Source organism: Rhamphochromis longiceps, linkage group LG16, assembly GCF_057381845.1.
Source record: "Rhamphochromis longiceps isolate RC_006_pf linkage group LG16, R_longiceps_female_GT1.1, whole genome shotgun sequence".
In the NCBI taxonomy this organism is placed as follows: Eukaryota; Metazoa; Chordata; class Actinopteri; order Cichliformes; family Cichlidae; genus Rhamphochromis; species Rhamphochromis longiceps.
Genome location: NC_140572.1, coordinates 19,104,077 through 19,125,203, shown reverse-complemented (window position 1 = coordinate 19,125,203; position 21,127 = coordinate 19,104,077). Strand labels below are relative to the sequence as shown.

Genomic DNA, 21,127 nt, shown 5'->3' with positions numbered 1-21,127 from the left:
GCTCTTGTATATGCTGTGAATGCTTCATGATTTCATTTACAATCTACAACATTATATAAAATATAAGTAACAACAGAAGTGTCTTAAAGCCGTATTTTAATCACAGTAGAATGCAGAAAACACATTAGATGTTTAAACTGAGAAAATGAACTATTTTATAGAAAAATATCTCCTTTTGACTTTGAACACATCTCTGTAAGGGTAGAAAGTAAGCAGTACTAAAAGAAACAGCTGGATGAACATTTTGCAACTAATTAGGTTCACTGGCAACAGCTTAGTAGCATGATTGGGTTTAAACACAACTTCTCCAAAGTAAACATTTGGCAACATGAGGTTTCATCTACAAATTCTGGAACATTTCAGGATAATGTTATTCAATGTCAAACTGTAAAGACTTTGAATAACTCAATGTCAACAACAGATTCTGAGAAATCTGTGCAGAAGGATCAGGTCAACAATCAATATTGGATGTCCGTGACTTAGAAAGACACCACCAGTGCTGAAAGATTTTAAAGCGACATATGCCTTACATATTTCAACAGCACAATGACAAACCACATATCGGATCTACAATATGGCCAGCATGGCTTTGTAGCAGAAGAGTGCGGGTACTGAACTGGCCTGCCTGCACTCCAGACCTTTCATTGGCTGAAGACGCCTCGAGCGTCACAAAACAAAAAACATGACGAATCCTTTATCAGACAAGAATCGGTCAGCATTCCTCTCCTGAAAGTCCGACAGCTGGTCTTCTCAGTTCCCAGATGTTTACAGCCACACAATGGTAAACATAAACCCTGCCCCAACCTTTCTGAGACACGCAGCTCCCATCAAACTAAAAATGACCTTATTTTTTTCTTAAAATTGTACATTTTTTTCAGTTGCCTTCTCCACCCTATTGTGAATAAATAAACTCCAAAACTCATTTTTTATTTTTACACAGCATCCAAACTTTGTTGGAATTGGGGTTGTAATTTTGGGAGGGTGAGTTGAGTTGAGCGTTACCTCTGTGAGCTTGTAGCACTGCTCTGCTGTGCACTCGGCCTTGCTGGTAGGATTACTCAGAGCAAAGATGATTGGCCTCTCGTTGAAAGACGCCATGTCTTTAATTATCTTCTCTGTAAAGGCTCCTCCAATTGCAGCGACGCCTTTTCCAAAACAAGAACACGCCAGGTTCACCACAACAACGGCACTAACACGATGTATCAATGCTGGCATTTAAAGGACTCTGATCCTGGTTTAGTGAAATCTGTTTAAAATTAAAGCCTCAGTTTTTAGTTTTTAAGTTAGGATCCATTTCTTTTTGTAGTTATCTTAATTTATTTAACTTAATTTAAGTAACTTAAAAAATTATAACTTGAATGTTGAAACAATGCTGTCTTGTCATCCAAGTGGTTCTACAATTCTGGCAGTTCATCAAACATGCAGTGTTTGGAATTTAAACCAATAAACATTGAAAATACTGTTGAATTTGATGAATTGGGTTAAATGGAAAGAGAGAGAATTAGTTGATTTGTAGCAAATTACTAAGGTGTTACTGTAATAAACAAAGCTGGATGCAAGAAATTCACCTTAAATAGCGTTGTGTGTTTTCCTGTACCTGGTTGGGAATTAGTGTAAATGGTTAAATAAAAAAGGTTAAAAAAATAGTTTTACGTATGACACTGTGGATGTTTTTAGCCTTTAAAGTAATACAAAGCTAAAAAAAATCCCAGGATTTATCCACTGCATGCACTTTACTGAAGTAAACTCACCTATAATGGCAGTGGGTTTGATGGTGCTCACCACCTCCTCCAGCGTTTTGATTTGCGCGTGCTCATGAGCAAACTCCTCCTTCTCATGGTTTAGGTGGCTTCTTCCCTGTATTTGTGTATAAAGATCTTGTTTCACGACTCCACATCCAGCTGTTTTTTGCTTTAGGAAACACATGAGGAAATATTTTACCTTCACAATGAGGCCCTTTGAGTCCACCATCCAGATCTTCTTGGCAGCTTCTTCTTTACTCAATCCTTCCTTGGCCATGGCCATTATAAGCAGATGAGCAATACCCAAAGCAGCCTGGTGGGGAGAGAAAAGAAAAGAAAAATTCTCCATCTGCATTATAGTCCCTACTTTTAGATACAAACCTAATCTGAATAAATATTTAGGCTACGGTGGCACAAAGGCAGTTAGTGAATTCTGAATACGATGCCAGCACTACATTTAAAAAAACTGGGATTATGCTAGAAAGTAATGCTAAACAAATTGAGTTAATTTGTAATGGGAGAGGGTATTTAAAAAAAAAAAAAAAACACCAATAAAAAAGATGGAGATAGCTGGACCACTCTGTGAAAGACTTTGTAATGAAATAGTCAAATGAAGGACATTTTTATTCATTGAGTTCTATTGACGTAGAACCCAATCATAACAATAGTCACCTCAAGGTCCTTTAGGCTGTAAAGTAAAGACCCTACAATGTTAGAGAGAAAACCCCCAACAACAAGATGATCCTCTATCAGCAGCACTTGGCGACAGTGGAAAGGAAAAACCCCCTTTTAACAGGAAGAAACCGGTGGCAGTACCAGGCTTAAGGAAAAGGAGCCTTTTGCCTCGATTGGTTGGTGGTGATGGGAAAGAGAAAAAGGAGAGCCCAGAGAGATGAGGGTGAGGAATAACCAAGGCGAGAGAAGAGCCAAATTTTAATGACATCCAGATGTGGTGTATAAACATCTGAGGCGATGTTCCAAAGAGATAAATGGAGAAAATTCACTCATGGGAAGCCACCCAGCCTCTTAGGACTTCCTCTGAGTCACCTATTCCAGCACTATAACTATATTTACATCATTATGGCCGAGTTACGACAATATCTGATCAGCCTATTACAACTGAGAGGTAAAAAGTAAAGGGTATTAAGCCTAATATTAAAAGACGAAATGGTGTCTCCTAAAGCCAAACTGGCAGCTGGTGTTCTCCAGGTTATCACTCCAGGAACCACAAAATTCAACAAATTTTCACCAAAGAATTTGTGGATTTCATGATGCATCCATTCATTTTATTCTGCTTATCCAAGATCAGCTGATTTTATGATTTATTTTATCAAAAGCAGAGATAATTCTCTCTGCGAGAGACAACACAGAACCTTAAATGGTTGTGATCTTTAAAGCAAATAATATTTATTATTATTTATTTGCTAATAAACAATTTGCCAGTCTATTTTCATTAACAACAACCAATGCAAAATTTTAAAAAGTAAAGAAAAGACATAAGAAACACGTGTCAGCCATCAGAGCTGCCGGGCGTGACATGAACGATGAATAAATAACTACAAATAAAAATGTTAGGAAAATCTTTTTACATTTTGTGTTCCTGAAAAGAAAAGTTGCTTGCTATATTAGAATATTGAATTTATAAAAATCACCAAATATGTGATTTAGGGCCTAGCATTACAAACAGACACTGTGCTGCAGTGTTAATAACTCCCTTAAAACCACTTTCACTGGTGGCTGGGCTCGTTCAAGATGGAATGAGGTGAAGTGGAAAACTGTCCCATGACCCAAAAATCCAAAACTGAAATTTTCCTAGAAAGTTATGGAAGCTGTATTCTCTAAACTCAAAAGAATAACGACCATCTTATTCGTCAGTTCGCACACATTTCGAAAGCTGGGACGCTACAGAGGTGCATTAGTGGACATGTCATGTGAATCTCCACATCTGTGCACCATTAATGGCAGACTGTATATATATATATATATATACACACACAGCTAATGGCAGGGTTCATACACATTTTTTCAGGGTCAAATTCAAGCACTTTGTAAGCACATTCAAGGTCAATTTTCAAGCTTTTCCAGCATATTACCAAAAAAGAAGAAAGCATGTTTCACTTTGCATCACCTCAGTAAGACCTTCAAGATAATTGAAACAAATCATCTTAGGTCGACTTAAATGTCTTTTGTTCCCCTTTTGTTAAAAGAGAAAAATGCAGCACACAAAAATAGTGAAAAAGGAAACGGTTGCCTTACATGCATATAGTGTACAAACTCAAAAAACACATTCCTCTTAAAAATTAAGATGAGCAAATGTGAACAAATCAACTTGTTAGAGATCTTCATCTCCATGTAAATAAACAACAACCAAGAAAACAACACCAAAACTGCACCAAACACCACAAACACCAACAAATTAATGTCTTCTCATCAGATATTGAAGCTTCTTTCCTGTGTGACATTAAAAATAGGAGACAGATGTTTGTTTGTTTTTTTGTTCTTTTTAACTAGTTAAGCACCCACGCCCAGAAAAATGGTAAATGGCCTGTATTTGTACAGCGCTTTATTTTACTAAGGAAAGCGCTTTACACGTTCCGTCATCCACCCATTCACGCACACATTCACACACTGGTGATGGCAAGCTACATTGTAGCTACAGCCACCCTGGGGCGCACTGACAGAGGCGAGGCTGCCGGACACTGGCGCCACCGGGCCCTCTGACCACCACCAGTAGGCAACGGGCAAAGTGTCTTGCCCAAGGACACAACGGCCGAGACTGTCCAAGCCGGGGCTCGAATCAGCAACCTTCCGATTACAAGGCAAACTCCTAACTCTTGAGCCACGATCGCCCAGTGGGGACATTTCATTTTTGAGCAGAAAGCTCCCCCTTTTTGTTATACTCTTTAGATCAGGGGTCGGCAACCTGCGGCTCCGGAGCCGCATGCGGCTCTTTAGTCCTTATAGTGCGGCTCCGCGTGGTTTGGGAAAATAAATTAGAAGTATTTAGCTGAAGTGTATTTTATTTATGTTAGTTCTTTTTTTTGTTAACTTGTAGTTCTAAATTGGAAGATTATTGTGATTTTGCAATATACAAATAAAATTATATTTTGTTATTTTTTCATCGCTCAAAATAAGCGTAACACTCGCGGAAGCCGGTGTACCCGGCGAAAAGCAAAACACAGAAACAATCGATGAGCTGAGAAATCTCATCCTGGAGAAAAAAGCGCTCGTGGAAAAGTGCATAAAAAAAAAAAGAAAAAGTGGTTCCACTTGTTCCGGAGGAGAGATGCTACTGCTTCCTCACCTGATGTAGCCTCGTCTTGCTCCACCTCTGTTAACCCCCCCCAACCAGTGCCGGCAGTTAACTGTCCCCTCCTGAGCCTGGTTCTGCCGGAGGTTTCTGCCTGTTTAAAGGCAGTTTTTCCTCCCCACTGTCTCCTCTGCCTTTTTTCTTTATTTACTTGCTTGTTTAACTTTTTTTCCCAACTTATCTAAATAATAAACCAATTGAATTTATCCTTTGAGTGTTTTTCATCTCATCTTTACAGAATTTTTCTAAAACATTTTCAAACATTCAGATCTGTCTTTTATTTTCTTCTTGAAACCTAAATGGAGAAACACATTGTGCACTTTACTTCTCAAAGAAAAATGCTGCTTTCTCATTATTTTTTAATGTAGTGCTGGCATCAAATTACAAATCTAGTGTATAGCATGTTTTCTTATTCAAAACACAGTAAAATCTGGCATTTTGTCTTTCAAATATTTTTTTTGTAAAAGTAAATGAAACCCTTTGTCATTCCAATTTGACAGAAGGCACTGTTTTCCTATCTCTCGGGGATTAAGGACAGTTATTTTTGCTCCAAACACCATAAAATCCTAGAGAGCAAATCCTCTTACCTCGCCTGCCCCTTGGAAGACAAAAGTGTGGTCTGACAATTTGTTCTTGGTGATCTTTAAAGCTGCTAAGATCCCTGCAACAGCTACAGAAGCCGTGCCTGCAGGAAAAACAAAACACTCGTGATTGCAGTCTGAAGTCTCTCTCATGATCTCTTACAGTGAAACGCTGTACAAACAACAAACAGAAAAGGATTTGTATGAAAGTGGTCAGGTAGAAGAACGTGGTTGAAAATCAGTGGGAAAAAGCAGTCAATGTCCAAAGAAAACCCTCAGGTTAACTCTCACTGATGAGGTGAGAGTTAATAGTTAACAGGTGAACTGTGAGTGCACGATGACAATACGGAAAGTAAAGATGGTGAAATTTAAATAAATACTTTTTGATGTGTTGAAGTGAAACTTTGTAACTATTGAAAGAAAATTAAAGGGGCAACATTATCAGAACTGACACTGATGTTTTTAAATTTCCATGTGTGGTTTTCTTCAGCTAGTATGACCTGTTACTTTAATTACAAAGCATTAGTTTGACTTTTATTTGTATGACCTGTATGACACTGTACTAAACAGCCAGAAAGTAGCTGATCTTGGACTTAAGAAGTTTGCTGAAGCAGCAGCTATTTGATTTCCTCTAAGTAACCTGATGCGTTACAGTAACAAAGATAAAGTTTTTCTGATTTCCTTTTTGTTGCAGAACTAAAATGATGATCATCACTGGGGAACAGTTGGTGCTTTATGACTTAGGCTAGTGAGGGCAAATATAACCGCCTGTTTAGAGTAAGCTACTTTATTTTTACTTCTTTGTTTCATTTTTAGTTTTGAGTCTTCACAGAATCTTGATCTGTGTTGGCTACGTTTTCGTTTGCTGTCTGAAGCATTGTATTTCTGAAACAGGAATCCTGAAATGAGGAAGATTTCAGAAATTTTTTACCCAACTGAACCCATCAACATATTGTAGTGTATATTATAAAAGGTAAGACGCTCCTGGCTGTAACACCATGAGTAATAAAGCACCTTGGATGTCGTCGTTGAAGGTACAGTATCGATTTCTGTACTTGTTGAGGATGCGAAATGCGTTGCTGTTGGCGAAATCCTCAAACTGTATGAGGCAGTTCATCCCGTACCTGTGGAGGAACAGCGTGGTTAGTCTGACATCAGCACTGCCTCCTCATCCTTCATTCACCTGTGCTTTCACTTACTTATCTGTCACTGCTTGCATGAACTCATCAATCAGTTCATCGTACTCCTTTCCTCTGATTCTCTTGTGCTTCAGCCCAATGTACAGAGGGTCATTGAGCAGTGCCTGAACGGAAGGACGTTTAACAGGTCAGCAAATTAATGAAAGACTTAAACCGTGCATGCATGCATCGGCATCTGTAAACTATTGCCAGATCTTTGATGAACCAGGTTTTATGAGCTGCTATACTAGCTCATAAAACCTGATTGCTCTGAGGTCATGCTCACCTGGTTGTCTGTGCCAACATCCAGTAGCACAGGGAGACACTGCTGTGGCCGAACCCCACCGCAGGCTGTGTAGAGCGCCAGCTTCCCCACAGGAATGCCCATCCCATAGCTGCCCAGGTCCCCCAGGCCAAGGATACGCTCCCCATCAGTCACTACAATGGCCTGTGGATGAAGGCAAACACTTTCACTAACGTGTCTGAGACATTATTTTCTCAGAAATCAGCAGCCGCCAGATTAATTGCGTGCCGTTTACCTTTATGTCTTCTTCTGGCCAGGAGTTGAGCATCGTGGCAATGTGGCCTCGGTCATGGATGGTGATGAAGAGTCCTCTGTAAATGAGTCAAGTGATGATACAAGTAGTTAAATCTGTTTTCCGACTGACACTGACGCCGATGCACATGCATACCAAAAACGGCACAAAAATTAGCCCAAAACAAGCATGAGAACAAGGAAAAAAACATTTAAGCCGATGCTCAGTGTGGGGCTCAAATCTAACCCATTTATTTTAATTAAAGCAAATATCTAACCCAGCACTAGCAAGGTGTACCTAATGAAGTGGCTGATGAGTGGAATGAAGTTTACCTTGGTCTCCTGAAGGCGAGTCCATATTGCTGGCAAGCCAGGCCGACAGTGGGAGTGTAGACGATTGGCATGAACTCCTCGATGTCAGAGGTCAGCAAACGGTAGAACAACTTCTCATTCCTGTCCTGTAGTGTCATCAACAGGATGTACCTGAGACAAAAAAAAACATTATGATGTGTTTCAGAAACGCAGTAGGCCATTTCTGATCTAAATATTTCTGTATAATTACAATGTGTCTAGTACAAAAATTCCCTAAAACCCCTTTTAAAAATTATTATTTTTTTGCATATTTAACCATTATTTGGCTAAACGCAGTGAGATGCTGGTCGTTTGATTCAGTGAACCGCTTTGTTCAAGACTGAAATCTGGACAAAATTTTGGGAACTGAGGAAAACTTCTCCCGTGGTTTTGTGCCGTTCTTGTTTCATGTAAGATTTCAGTTGCTCAAAGGTTTGTGGCTGTTTTAGACTGCAGGCAGGTCGGTTAACACTCTGACTCTACTACAGGGCCATACTGTTTTTTGAAAAGCACCGCTTTGGTATTACTGCATTTTTGCACCATTGTGACTTTAATATTTTAACCAAACAGTTTTAATGACTTGGAAAGAGTCACATATGATGTGTGAAACAACCACAAGTCTGGACACTGCTTTGAAAGCATTTAGCGGGAGCCCTGATAAGCAGCATGTTCAGTGGGACAACCTCACTGAACTTCTGCAGCTGTCGTGTGGTTTCCATCTTGAACAGCACCAGCTTTACTGTTAATGAGTCTGTTCTCTCACTTGTCCAGAGGATTGGTGCGTGTTTCGTAGCTCTTCATGACGCGCAGGACTTGGACATCCTGGGACAGGAAGCAGGGGGGTAGCAAGCCGTGGATACCCAGTTGTAAGCGCTCCTCCAGGGTGAATGCCATTCCCTGTAGGGCGGAAGAAGGCCGATTATGTAACGCTAAACTAAGTAACCAACTCAGTCAATCCAGACCACAATGACTCATCCTTTAGGCATCACAATTTTGAGCTTAATTATGAGTTAGTCATATACAAGCACGGTGGCCTTTTCCATGTTTTTTCTTTATGTAAACCGGTTGCCATCTTTGCACTGAAAACAAATGCAGAGCAAAAAGAACACGTAGTAAACAACAGGAGAAGGAGACTGACGTTTTTTTTCTGGTCAGCAGACTTGTACCCTTCTGCCTTCTGGTTACAGTTACTGTTGCTGCTCTCCTCCCTCCACGCTGGCATTCTTCCCACAAAGAGTGCTCATAGGTGGGGGTGTGGGGTTTAATCTATTTATTCTGCCCAATAGTAAAGGGAGCCTGAACCCACTCCCCTGTCAGCTCGACTTCTCTTTCCTCCTCGTCCCTTCCTTTGATTCTTCCTCTAGTGAAAACACTGACCTACATGGGGAAAAAACTGGCCTTTCTAGGCTCAGCTTGTTTTTCTGTGGGTCTTCATGAGCCCATGTCCTGCAAATTATTCATGCTGGCAGAGTGGGGGGTGAAATATGATAGTGCTATTTACAACTATTACTCCTAGAGTTATTACACAAGCTGCACGCTTTGCATTTTAATTGCGAGTTGCATGCCACGTGGCACCACCGTGCTCGACAATGGGTTCTGCAGCTTAGGGCAGGTCGTTAAATGGAAACGATGATTCATTAGTACATTAAATAACAAAAAAGATTGGCGTTGAACAGAAAGAAGGAAGGACAACTGTATGGAAAACATTTTAATGTATTCCTGGAAGCAGAGGTGACTGAGAAGAAAGTCACAGATTAACAAAGATGTGCAAAACCTATCAGAGCGAGCAAGTAAAGAGGCGCTAAAGTAAACCCATTAAGGTGACACGCCTCACCAGGAGTTATAATCAACCCACGTTACACACAGCATGTTAGCACACGGAGGAGAAAGTGAAGCTGAAAATGTGGGCTTGTGTGTGAGCTGTAAAGTGCTATTAGCTTAACCTTTAATCAGACCTTATCATTGGTAAAAGATTAAAAGCTGTAATATAGTTTTACAGCACAATACAGCGAAGGGTACAATGAGATTCACATGAACTAATTCAGTTAAATGTGTTTTTTTTAGTTGGGTGAGGGAAGGGGGACTGATTTGGACTGTAACACTGTGTGATCAGAGCTCATCTGGTTTCTATGGAAACACTGAGTGCAGACTGCATACTGTCATCTGTGCTGTTTGACAGAAAGTTTGAAACACAAAGATTTCACTCGGTAGTTTGAAAAGTTGTTTTTTTCATCTAAGCGGGGCTTCACTTCCTGATTGCTTGCACTTAACTGACCTATGAATCAGCACGTAGCTGCTGACTCGACACCAGCGCTGGTGGAAGGAAACATGACCGACCTGATATCAAGCAAAATCTGGTGTTTTTGCAGTGCTAGCAAGGCACAAAAAAGTACTCTCTCTGTGAATTCACTTTTTGAAAATGGTGACAGTTTATGTATTTATTACACTCCACAAGGAGAGACAAAGGCAGAGTACGACAGATGTTACAGGAATCTGTAGAAAGACCATTCACAGCTATGTCAGTCTACTATGTTGTATAAATAGGAAGTGCTGTGGCATTCATAGTTTACTTAGGAGCAGTTCAGAATGTGATATTTTTATTGTACTCTCTGTTTATGTTCCCTCACCATCATACATGGTATGCGGGACATCATGTGGCCTGTAGACACAGCTGTGTGACCCAGGCTGGGTTTAAGAAATATGGTTCCTTGCAGTAGTTTGACATCAAAGTTAAAAAAGTATATTAATGTCCTTTGTTATGGCCTTAAAATTATGCGCTTGCTACTACCTCGGTGCCTTTTGTGATGCTTCCCCCCCCCCCCAAGCGTTGCTCATAAATGTCAAATCTTTGGTCATTTTACCATTTCACCTTATGTTACACACCCAAAAGAAATACATTTACATTACGATTAGGCTTTGATTATGAAGCCACTATCAGCTCTGGCATATGGCCTCTGTGTGCGTCTGTGTGTAATACAAACAACATCACACACATTATTCATTAGCTGTGTTACATCAACAGAAGCAACTAAAATCATTTAAAGGCACACAACAGGCAAATCACATCTACATGGATCTAAAGTAGAAGTGACTGATCCATAATAATAATAAGCATAATCTGCAGTGGAAAACTCACTGTATGCCGTCATTACCTGATATTAAACATATGCACGAAGCATTGTAAGATGTGCTGCTTTCCTCACTCTGGATTGGGGAAGCTGTAATACAGGACAGGCGTGTGCTCACCTTGTTGAGGTAGGGGTTTCTGGTGATGTCGTAGCCCCTCTTCTTGGTATTGACGGTGGGCTTGCGGCTTGTCCCGGAGTGGCAGACCCGCACAGCTTGGAAAGAGGCCCTGTCGGCCGACAGGACCCCTGCAGCCGGGGCACCTGAAAGGACCCTCATCATCCCGCCTGTGGCCGTGCGCCTGCACAGGGACAGTGCGGCTCTTCCTGGGAGAGAGTTCATGCTGCCAGAGGGTAGCAAAGACACAGAATACATGCTGTGAATAATACGGGTTCAGCTGATCCTGCACTGCAAGAGAGTCTGACCCGGGTCACCAACTAAGATAAACAACAGGTGCTCCGGTCTCAGCAGACCTCACACATACAGTGATAGCACTGAAATGAGTCAGTGATGAAGACTAAAGCCGCTGCGATAGGCATGTTTTTACAGAAACCTTGCTCCGTGGCGCTAAGCTAACAGCAGCTTTTCTTTACCGGCGGAATGCTGTCAAGCTGCTAATGCTAGCTAGCATGTGGCTAATACTTCGTTAGCCGCTGCCCTCACCTGAAATCTACGAAAAGCTGCTGTCCACCTGACTTCTGTCTTCACAGGCAGACGCTGTGTCTTCTCTGGCCGGGTACTCCGGTTGTTTTTTTTTGTTTTTTGTTTTTTTTTAACTTGACGCTGGGGAGGGTGGTGGTGGTGAGGGGAGGAAGGAGGATCGACAGCTAACAGCTGATCCAGACTCACTTCCCTCCTTCAGTCAGCCTCTCCAATCAGCTTGCAGCCTAACCCACTTTCCCCCCTCACAGTCTCCATCCTCACAGCCTCCATCTTCAGCATCTGCACATAGAAATGACACTTTAAGCTCCGTGGATTGGATTACCAAGGAGAACCGCAGTCTGTTTTTAATAGTAGAAGCATGCGCATAAAGTGAATGTTTGCACTTGATCTTCCTGATCACCTATATGCAAGTACATTGAAAGTCACTGTAAGCCACATTTATTGAAAAAAAAAAAAAAAAAAATCAGTTCCCTGGCACCAACTGACATTTCAAAAGCCTTAGTCACGACCAGTGACTGTGTAAATAAATATACATGTTTTCAACAGTCACTGGTCATGACACCGCGCGAAAATAAAACATAGAAGATAAAACCATCTGTGGTCACAGGTCATATTAAAATGTGCTGGCTCCCTCTGCTGCAGCCTGACAGTATCTACAAATCTAGAGCACTTGGGAAAGACTTCATGTAGTGAACAACATGCTTTACCTGAGTGGTGATACCCCGGAGCACTGTTGCCTACAAGTACAAGATACACAGCAGTATAAATGGAATATTCAGACCTCCAGTGAAAGGATCTACCACCATTTTCTGGCTGCTCCTGGTAGTAAATGCTACAAGTAGCTCATCTGCCTCCATCCAGGCCTTGATGAGGGATGAGGGAAGGTTTATTTTGATTGGTATATTACCACTTTTGCCTTCAGAACTGCCTTAAATCTTTGCGACATAGAGTCAAAAAGGTGCTGGAAATATTTCTCAGAGATTTTGGTCCATATTAACATGACAAGATCACACAGTTGCTGCTCGTGTTCCACCTGATGACAACGGTGCTCTACTGGATTAAGGCCATTTAAGTACAATGAGCTCACTGTCTGAGATGATCTAAAACAAAAGCAGCCATTAGAAGATGGGTAAACTGCTCATACAGGGATGGACACAATCAGCAACAATCAGAAGTGCAGCTTGCCACCAGAGGAGGCAGACAACATCTTGGGACCCCAGGTTAGTGGGTTTGACTTTAAACGTCAGCAGTGGCAACATGTAAAGTTTCCAAGGACAGTAGAAAAGACCTTAAGTGGGTTGAACAAAAAGATTGCATAAAAGTGTGAAGAACTAGTTTTGTCTTCAACAAGTGAAATGCATATTCAATTGGGTTAAGATCAGGTGACTGGTCTGGCCATTCAAGAATATTCCACTTTAATAAACTCCTGGGTTGCTTTGGCTGTATGTTTTGGGTCATTGTCAGTCTGTATTATGAAATGGCATCCAGTCAATTTGACTGCATTTAAAAACCTCAGAATTCATCTGGCTGGTTCTGTCCTGTGCCACATCATCATAAATACTAGTGTCTCAGTGCCAGTGGCAGCCATGCATGCCCAAGCCACCACACTGCCTCTGCCATGTTTTACAGATGTTTTGGTATGCCTTGGATCATGAGCTGTTCCATGCATGCTTTTTTCTTGCCATCATTCTGGTAGAGGTTGATCTTGCTTTCATTTGTCCAATGAATTTCTGTTTTCCCATCTTAAGGATGGCTTGTTTCACCTGCATAAAGAACTCCTTTAACCACATTTTTCACAAAATCTTCCAAATGCAAGCACCACACCTCAAATCAACTCCAGGCCATTTAGTTGTTTAATAGATAATGACATACCCTCAAATCAAAGCTGAGAGTCTACACATTATGTCCATTTGTTTTAGCATGTATTTAATGTTTTGGCTGCTCTAGGACAGTAATAATAAGGCATATTTTATTTCATTCATTTATTGTAGTGTGTACCATTTATGCACGCATGTACAGTAGATGATTCTGTGGAAAATTAAGTTGGAAAAAAGTTTGAATTCAATTCCTACTATGCTACATTTCTTTGTACAAACCTCAGTATCTTCAGTTACATTTGGTTAGACAAGTACAACTACAGAGAGCTGAAAGCCACTTCTCTCTGTCATATTTTCAGCAAACCTGCCTATGCATGCCCACAGTGGCCAGGTGTGGATGGGTTTTATGGGCAGGGCAAAGCCAAGTTGTCCCTCGCAGACCACAAATGGGTGTGCCCACACACAGCCCAGGGGTTTGTGTGGTTTTGGAGCCCCTGTGTAGGTTTTCTGTGGGCGCAAGTCAATATAGGCTAGGTCATGTTTTCCTCAATTTATTATGTTAAGATTAAAATGTTGTATTTATGTTAAGACCAACTTAAATTACACTATAACATAAATAATAACTGCAGCCAGATGCCTCTGGAATATTTTTACATTGTTGTAATATGAATGATCTGAGAACTTCTTCCACCACAGGCTTCAGTTTTGATTGAGAACAGTTGAGAAATACAGTGGGGCTTTTCAAAACAGTCCTCTCTGGTGACATCTGGTGGCCAAAAATATGAAGAACCGCTTGAATCCACAAAATAAAACCAACTGCTTCATTAAGATTGCCCGCTGTACAGAGTGGAATTCTATCTGATATTGGGCCGCCGTTGTGTTGCTTTGAACGTGTATTTTTTTTTTTTTTTGGTGGTTAAAAAAAAATGGTTTATTTGTTTAATAAATAATTTTGACCAGTAAACTCTCCTTGTTTAAACATGCACCATTGTGTGGTCTTTCTTTGCTTGAGACTTCTTGATGTTGGTAAATACAATAATTGAAAAATACCACGTTACATATGATAATGTACAACACATTATGGAGTATGCTTCTGCTGTGAGGTCCTGCCTCCATGCACTTATGCAATTAACCGCTAGACGGGTATATATATAAATAATATTATATTAGGGAAATTTTCCCAGACATATTTTTGACCTGGGGGTAGAATTGATTGTGAAATGGAAATTGCTTATGAACTTGCAAATGAAAAACATGATGCATTTAAAGTAGCCCTTTTTCATTTTTATTTAAGAAGAGAATTTGTTCCACTGTGCGATGGCCGAACCTGTTCCTTTTCGTGGCGATAATTTCTCCTGCCTTAAGGAAAATCCCTTCACATGGCCCAGAGGAGGCTGGAGCGCACAGAAACTGGTAGAGATGCAGTTATACAGTCTAACTGGGCCCCACCAACTATTAGCTAAAGAGAATAAATAAATTCAATCGCTGCACATTTGGCAGACTAACATTTTCAGATTAATTAAACAATAAAATATATATTTTACAACATTACATGTAAAGAGTCAAGTGAAAGTTTTTCTACCGAAGCAGTTAGGTTCTAAATGAAGCTTCGGACGTCACTGATCACATGACTCTGGCCAAACGAAGCAAGCTTCGACACAGTGCTTCTGAAGCAGTGTGCTGGTTTTTTTGACACACGCACCGGAGCTTCAAGCGGGCCATCACTACCTCAAACAGTCAGACTCCAAACTCTGCCATGGCCAAGACCAAAGAGCTTTCGAAGGACACCAGGAAAAGTATTGTAGACCTGCACCAGACTGGGAAGAGTGAATCTACAATAGGCAAGCAGCTTGGTGTGAAAAAATCAACTGTGGGAGCAATCATCAGAAAATGGAAGACATACAAGACCACTGATAATCTCCCTCGATCTGGGGCTCCACGCAAGATCTCATCCCGTGGGGTCAAAATGATCATGAGAACGGTGAGCAAAGATCCCAGAACCACACGGGGGGACCTGGTGAATGACCTGCAGAGAGCTGGGACCAAAGTAACAAAGGTCACCATCAGTAACACACTACAACGGCAGGGAATCAAATCCCGCAGTGCCAGACGTGTTCCGCTGCTGAAGCCAGTGCATGTCCAGGCCCGTCCGAAGTTTGCCAGAGAGCACATGGATGATACAGCAGAGGATTGGGAGAATGTCATGTGGTCAGATGAAACCAAAGTAGAACTTTTTGGTATAAACTCAACTCGTCGTGTTTGGAGGAAGAAGAATACTGAGTTGCATCCCAAGAACACCATACCTACTGTGAAGCATGGGGGTGGAAACATCATGCTATGGGGCTGTTTTTCTGCCAAGGGGACAGGACGACTGATCCGTGTTAAGGACAGAATGAATGGGGCCATGTATCGTGAGATTTTGAGCCAAAACCTCCTTCCATCAGTGAGAACTTTGAAGATGAAACGAGGCTGGGTCTTCCAACATGACAATGATCCAAAACACACCGCCCGGGCAACAAAGGAGTGGCTCCGTAAGAAGCATTTGAAAGTCCTGGAGTGGCCTAGCCAGTCTCCAGACCTCAACCCCATAGAAAATCTGTGGCGGGAGTTGAAAGTCCGTGTTGCTCGGCGACAGCCCCAAAACATCACTGCTCTCGAGAAGATCTGCATGGAGGAATGGGCCAAAATACCAGCTACTGTGTGTGCAAACCTGGTAAAGACCTATAGTAAACGTTTGACCTCTGTTATTGCCAACAAAGGTTATGTTACAAAGTATTGAGCTGTATTTTTGTTATTGACCAAATACTTATTTTCCACCCTGATTTACGAATAAATTCTTTACAAATCCTACCATGTGGATTCATGGATTTTTTTTTTTCACATTCTGTCTCTCACAGTTGAAGTGTACCTCTGGTGCAAATTACTGACCTCTGTCATCATTTTAGGTGGGGGAACTTGCACAATCGGTGGCTGACTAAATACTTTTTTGCCCCACTGTAGCTTTGCATTTGTTATAAGAAAGGAGGAAGAATAGAAGAATTGTCCGCTCGTTCACTTTGACATAAACAGATCACAATGTTCAGTTTGACTCAGTAACACCTCAACAGCTTCTAGACCAAAATGAACAATCTTGGACAGGAGACACCTGGAACAGTTAGGGAAATATCCCCATCATCAGACTAGGGATTTTAAATTGCTTCCAGCTTATTAGAACTATTAGTTACAGAGTAAATAACACTGATTCTAAAAATCAACCATATTTGAGCCGACATATATTCTGCAGGACAGCAGCTTGATTTTTTACTTCTTTCACCATGACAACCTTCAAAAAAAATGACAAAAGGTGTTTCAGTGATGAACACATACCAGTAAACATGGATCTGTAGGGCAGAAACTGTTTAATGTATGAGCTATTGAGTTTGACTATAAGTATTGGGACCAATGAATGTACTACTTAAGCCTTTTATTTTTTAGCCAGCTGCTTATACTTTGGTGGAAAAAGTGACTCATATACAATAATGGATGCACAGCAGGAACAGGAAATAACAAGCTTATGGCAAATCTTATAATATTTGTCATTTGTTGTGAGAAGAACAAAAACACCATCTACATATTATTATTATTATTATAAACAGTTTATTGTCTTCTTTTACTAACAAATTGTCATTATTATTGCTTTTAATCATATTTTTTTTTTTGCTATGTGTCCTTATAAGATACTGTATAAATAAAGGTTGTGCTGCATGATCCTTATATGACTTTTACACAGTCTCTGTGGGAATGACAGGCCACACATGAGTGATATCACTACAGTTAAACACAAACATATAGTATGCAGTAGTTACTCGGTTATTTAGCACACGGAGCGTCTTCTCTGCAGTCCCTTCTGCTGAGCGTTGATTGTAAAATTGCCTTATGGTGAATCAGCAGGGGTCGCTGTGGAAATTGCTCTCTGTGGCAAAGTATCCCCGTGTTATGAAAGCACACACGTGAGTTTGTAAACACGAGATAGAGAGAGAGTGGAGGAGGACGGCCATTCTCCCAGCTCAGTAATATGAGGCCTTCTTACTTTCCTTTGGCGCTGTTTGCCAACATCCTGTGTCTGTGTGAGAGCTACACCCTCAGGAGCTCCGTGTCCTGGGTGGTGTCCTCCAACGATGTGGTGGAGGACGGAGACTTGTCGGAGGAGGTCGCCCCGGCGCTGCTGGTGGACAGTGCGGGGCTGTGGAAGCAGGCGTATCCGTCCTCCAACGTCCTCGGAGACAGCGTGGAGACCGGAGAGCTGGTCAAGCCCGAGGGCGACAGTGCCGCACAGCTTTCCTCTCGCCTGTTTTCATATCGGTTAGAGAAGGTGAAGAAGTCCGCCAGCAGCACTCCTCCCCCGCACCAAGACACAGCAAAGACTGCCAGATACATATCTCATTACAGTGACTGGGGGTACCTGGCCACCATTTCCACTCAAGAAAAGGTAACGCACACAGAGGGGATAGTGGTCCCGGTTCAGGATTTCTTTGCGCATTTAAGCGTAATGGGACAAGCTGAGGAACACGCCCATGTTCTCACCATATTATGAAAAAGATACCCCTCTACCTTTGTGCGTGGACCCTTTGATTTTACACGAAACACGATCAGCTTTTTAAATACACTGATGAAGATTTGAAGAAAATTCACCAGTGAAAATCAAACGCATATGCAGGAAATCACACCGAGTGACAAGTACTGAAAATAGCCTTAAAAAAATCTCCTTACGCAAGACCAGAACTGAGATCAGCCCGAAGTGCCCTTGGGATACACCCTGCGTATGTAATGTGAATTTAACTGAGAAATAGCTTCAGTCTAATGGGTGAAGCTCTGCATGGATGGGTGTCCTTCTCGAGCTTCTCCCATCTCAACAAACGAGCTCCATCTGTTTGTTATTTTAAAATGGAGCTCATGAATTTGCTGTTGCACTAAAAACTCTTCCGAGTGATCTCAAATATCAAAGCTGAAGGCATAGCTGTTCTGTTAAGCTTTTGGAAACTGCTGATTTCTGGAACTGATTGGTTGTCATTGGGATATTTCATGTAAAAACTTCATTACATTTTTTAGGATCACGTTTATTTCATTTTAGTGTAATTTTATTGGTTTTATGCGCTAAAATTTACTTACTTAAAACAAGCACAAAGGATCTGTGTTGCTTAAAACCTATGTCTTTATAAATGCATAAAAATATAAGTTTCTATATACTGTAAAAATATAGCACATTTTTTTATGTGTGTGTGTACAGATCAAAGGTCTTCCTTTTGGAAACATCTTCTCAGTGAGTGATGGACCACTGGACAACAGCACTGGAGTCATCTATTTTTATGTGACTCCAATGGACAACACTGTGGCAGACCTGAAAAGCAACCCCTATGCTTCTCTCACCTTCTCAGAGGCTGAGGGGGAATTCTGCAGGTAATCTAAATGTTGTTCTGTGGGGGGGAAAAACACCCATCTATCTGATTATTGAGATTCTCTAGCCAGATGCTCTTAGGTGTTGATTTAGACACAGAGGGGATTGGCCTTTTTTCACTCACAGCCTCTAGACTGGCACTTGATAATCGTACTGCACAGTCTATGCAGTCTTTAAAGTCCCATATTAAAGCTCACATTTTTACCTTGGCTGTTAATTTCAGTTAACTTTGAGTCTCATTAGGTATTCTTGTGTTGTTGCTTCTGTCAGTTTGTTTTTAGTCACATTTTATTGTATTTGTTTTTTTTTATGAGTTATTTTATTGTATTTATTTTATTGATCGCAGTTTTTGTCTCGTTTGCATTTGTAAAGCATGTTGGTCAACCTTGTCGCTTTTAAATGTGCTGTAGAAATAAAATTGACATTATTGCTCATTTAATAAAACACAAAGTGAAATAACAGTTTTAGATATGAAAGAAGCTTTCTTAAAAATATGCCCTAATTACTTCAAGAGAAAGATCATGGATGTAGTGAAGCAGGACATGCAGAGGAGGATGGAGAGGTATAGAGTGGCAACCCTTAAAGAGAGCTGCTGAAAGAAGATGTTTTGAGCTTCAAACAGTTTCCACAAACTAGTTGACACAGTAATCTTGGGGATTTTGGGACAGTTTGCTTGTTTGGTCTAACCTCAGCTAAATCACTGCTGTAGCTTTCTGAAACACTACATACAGCTGTGTGTCTTGCAATGTTGAATGCTCTCCTGTGTGTGTGTGTGTGTGTGTGTGTGTGTGTGTGTGTGTTCTTTTTAAGGCAAATGGTGTACGATCCAGAGGATCCCAGATGTGCTCGACTCACGCTCACGGGCAAGATGATCGAGGTGGCCCCGGAGGAGCTTGCGTTTGCGAAGGAGGCAGTGTTCTCAAGGTAACAGAGCATGTAGAACAGGGGTGCCCAATCCCGGTCCTCGAGAGCTACTATCCTGCAGCTTTTAGATGCATCCCTACTCCGACACAGCTGAATCAAATGGTTTGATCTCTTCAGCATGCCATCATGTTTGGCAAAGGCCTGATAACAAGCCATTCATGTGATTCAGGTGTGTGGGAACAAGGATGCATCTAAAAGCTGCAGGACGGTAGCTCTCGAGGACCGGGATTGGGCACCCCTGATGTAGAAGATGTATTTTCCTTAGGGAAACACCATTTGGCATGCGTGACATGTATCCTGATATTTTGCACAATGTTTCAAAGGCATCCTGTTATGGCAAAGTGGCCAGTGGGACACAAGTGGTTCTTCATGAAGCTGGAGTTGATTCAGATCTGGCTGCAAGACTGGGTCGGGGGTACAACGCTCATTCCGCTGGAGGACTACTTTAAAGCTACTCCTTTCTGAGAATATCCCTCACAAATGCTATCTGCCCCACAGATATCACTCCAGTAAGGTGTTCGCAAATTCACAAAGCAGAATGTGCAAAGAATGTTTTACATCTTGTTTAAAATCCTGTTTCAATTCATCTGTAAGGCAGGGGTTGTTCTTCATGCCTACATTTTCTCTTCTTTCATATCTTTGTTTGTCACACAAGATCAGTTACTTGTGTTTGATGCGTGAATGTATTTATAGTCAATAAATGACTTAAACTCCTCACATCTGTGAATGCAGTTTGTATGAAACATAGATTGTTTGTTGATTGCATCTTGGGTTCACACTAAGATGCGTTTTCTTTAAAGAAATAAAATTAATATTGTGCATATTATTTAAAGTAAATATAAATTTGTTGTCTATTGTTAGTATTAACTGATTCACACTCCTAAACCTGTCATTTTCATTTTTAAACAAATATGGTGATTGTGTTATTAACAACAGAACATAGAAAACAAATCTAATGTTTAAATTGAGATATTTTACTGCTGCATGAAAAAAACCAACTCATTTTGAATTTGACAGCAACTTGTTTCAAAAAACATTGGGCAGCTACTTTTTGCACAGTTAAACCCTTTTAAATTTCATATTCGAATATGAATATGCTTCTTGTAGTTTAAGTCTTATTATTTGCTTGCATTATGTTCTGCGTTGAGAGGGTGCCAGCTGAGGTTGCATACAAATACAAGCTAAAGTTTTGGGCACTAGATGGTGCACTTAATGCGTGTTGGGGGGAAAAAATAGCCGGTTGGTGGAAAAAGCACAAGTTTGACATTATAGAGTTTTCTAGTAATTTCACAACAATTCCCACGTCAATAATGCTGGTTTATTTTATTTTTTAGGTTTCATCTACAGTGGGGGGTTTGAAACTTAAAAATGATTGTGTTAAAGTTGGAGTGAGAATTTAACAGATTTTTTTTCCAGGTGCAGCAATGATAGCTTTAAACAAAGATATGAAAATACCAGTCCTTTCA

The 21,127-nt window shown here is 40.9% G+C and overlaps 2 protein-coding genes across 3 annotated transcripts in view; one reads left to right on the top strand and one right to left on the bottom strand.

Moving 5' to 3' along the window:
• Positions 1 to 11,690, bottom strand: part of me3 (malic enzyme 3, NADP(+)-dependent, mitochondrial) — a 13,682-nt gene extending 1,992 nt beyond the window's left edge. The window contains exons 1-12 of the mRNA XM_085384390.1: positions 11,487 to 11,690; positions 10,944 to 11,166; positions 8,461 to 8,594; positions 7,680 to 7,829; positions 7,351 to 7,426; positions 7,098 to 7,259; positions 6,833 to 6,936; positions 6,648 to 6,757; positions 5,640 to 5,737; positions 1,942 to 2,055; positions 1,752 to 1,857; positions 1,003 to 1,145 (exon numbers count right to left, since the gene is read on the bottom strand). Coding sequence (XP_085240516.1) covers positions 1,003 to 1,145; positions 1,752 to 1,857; positions 1,942 to 2,055; positions 5,640 to 5,737; positions 6,648 to 6,757; positions 6,833 to 6,936; positions 7,098 to 7,259; positions 7,351 to 7,426; positions 7,680 to 7,829; positions 8,461 to 8,594; positions 10,944 to 11,165 — 1,419 coding nt within the window. The 5' untranslated portion in view covers position 11,166; positions 11,487 to 11,690. The remainder of the gene's footprint in view (positions 1 to 1,002; positions 1,146 to 1,751; positions 1,858 to 1,941; positions 2,056 to 5,639; positions 5,738 to 6,647; positions 6,758 to 6,832; positions 6,937 to 7,097; positions 7,260 to 7,350; positions 7,427 to 7,679; positions 7,830 to 8,460; positions 8,595 to 10,943; positions 11,167 to 11,486) is intronic.
• A 5,384-nt stretch (positions 11,691 to 17,074) lies between these two features.
• creg2 (cellular repressor of E1A-stimulated genes 2) lies at positions 17,075 to 20,447 on the top strand. Of its 2 annotated transcripts, none has more exons than XM_085384420.1 (4): positions 17,075 to 17,654; positions 18,570 to 18,739; positions 19,548 to 19,661; positions 19,985 to 20,447. In XM_085384420.1, exons 1-4 carry the CDS (start codon positions 17,358 to 17,360, stop codon positions 20,124 to 20,126), a joined length of 723 nt encoding a protein of 240 aa, XP_085240546.1. In that variant the 5' UTR covers positions 17,075 to 17,357; the 3' UTR covers positions 20,127 to 20,447. The 2 variants fall into 2 exon arrangements, with proteins under 2 accessions (XP_085240546.1, XP_085240545.1); XM_085384419.1 differs by having other exon boundaries at positions 17,091 to 17,771; positions 19,985 to 20,441.
• Positions 20,448 to 21,127: the final 680 nt, after the last annotated feature.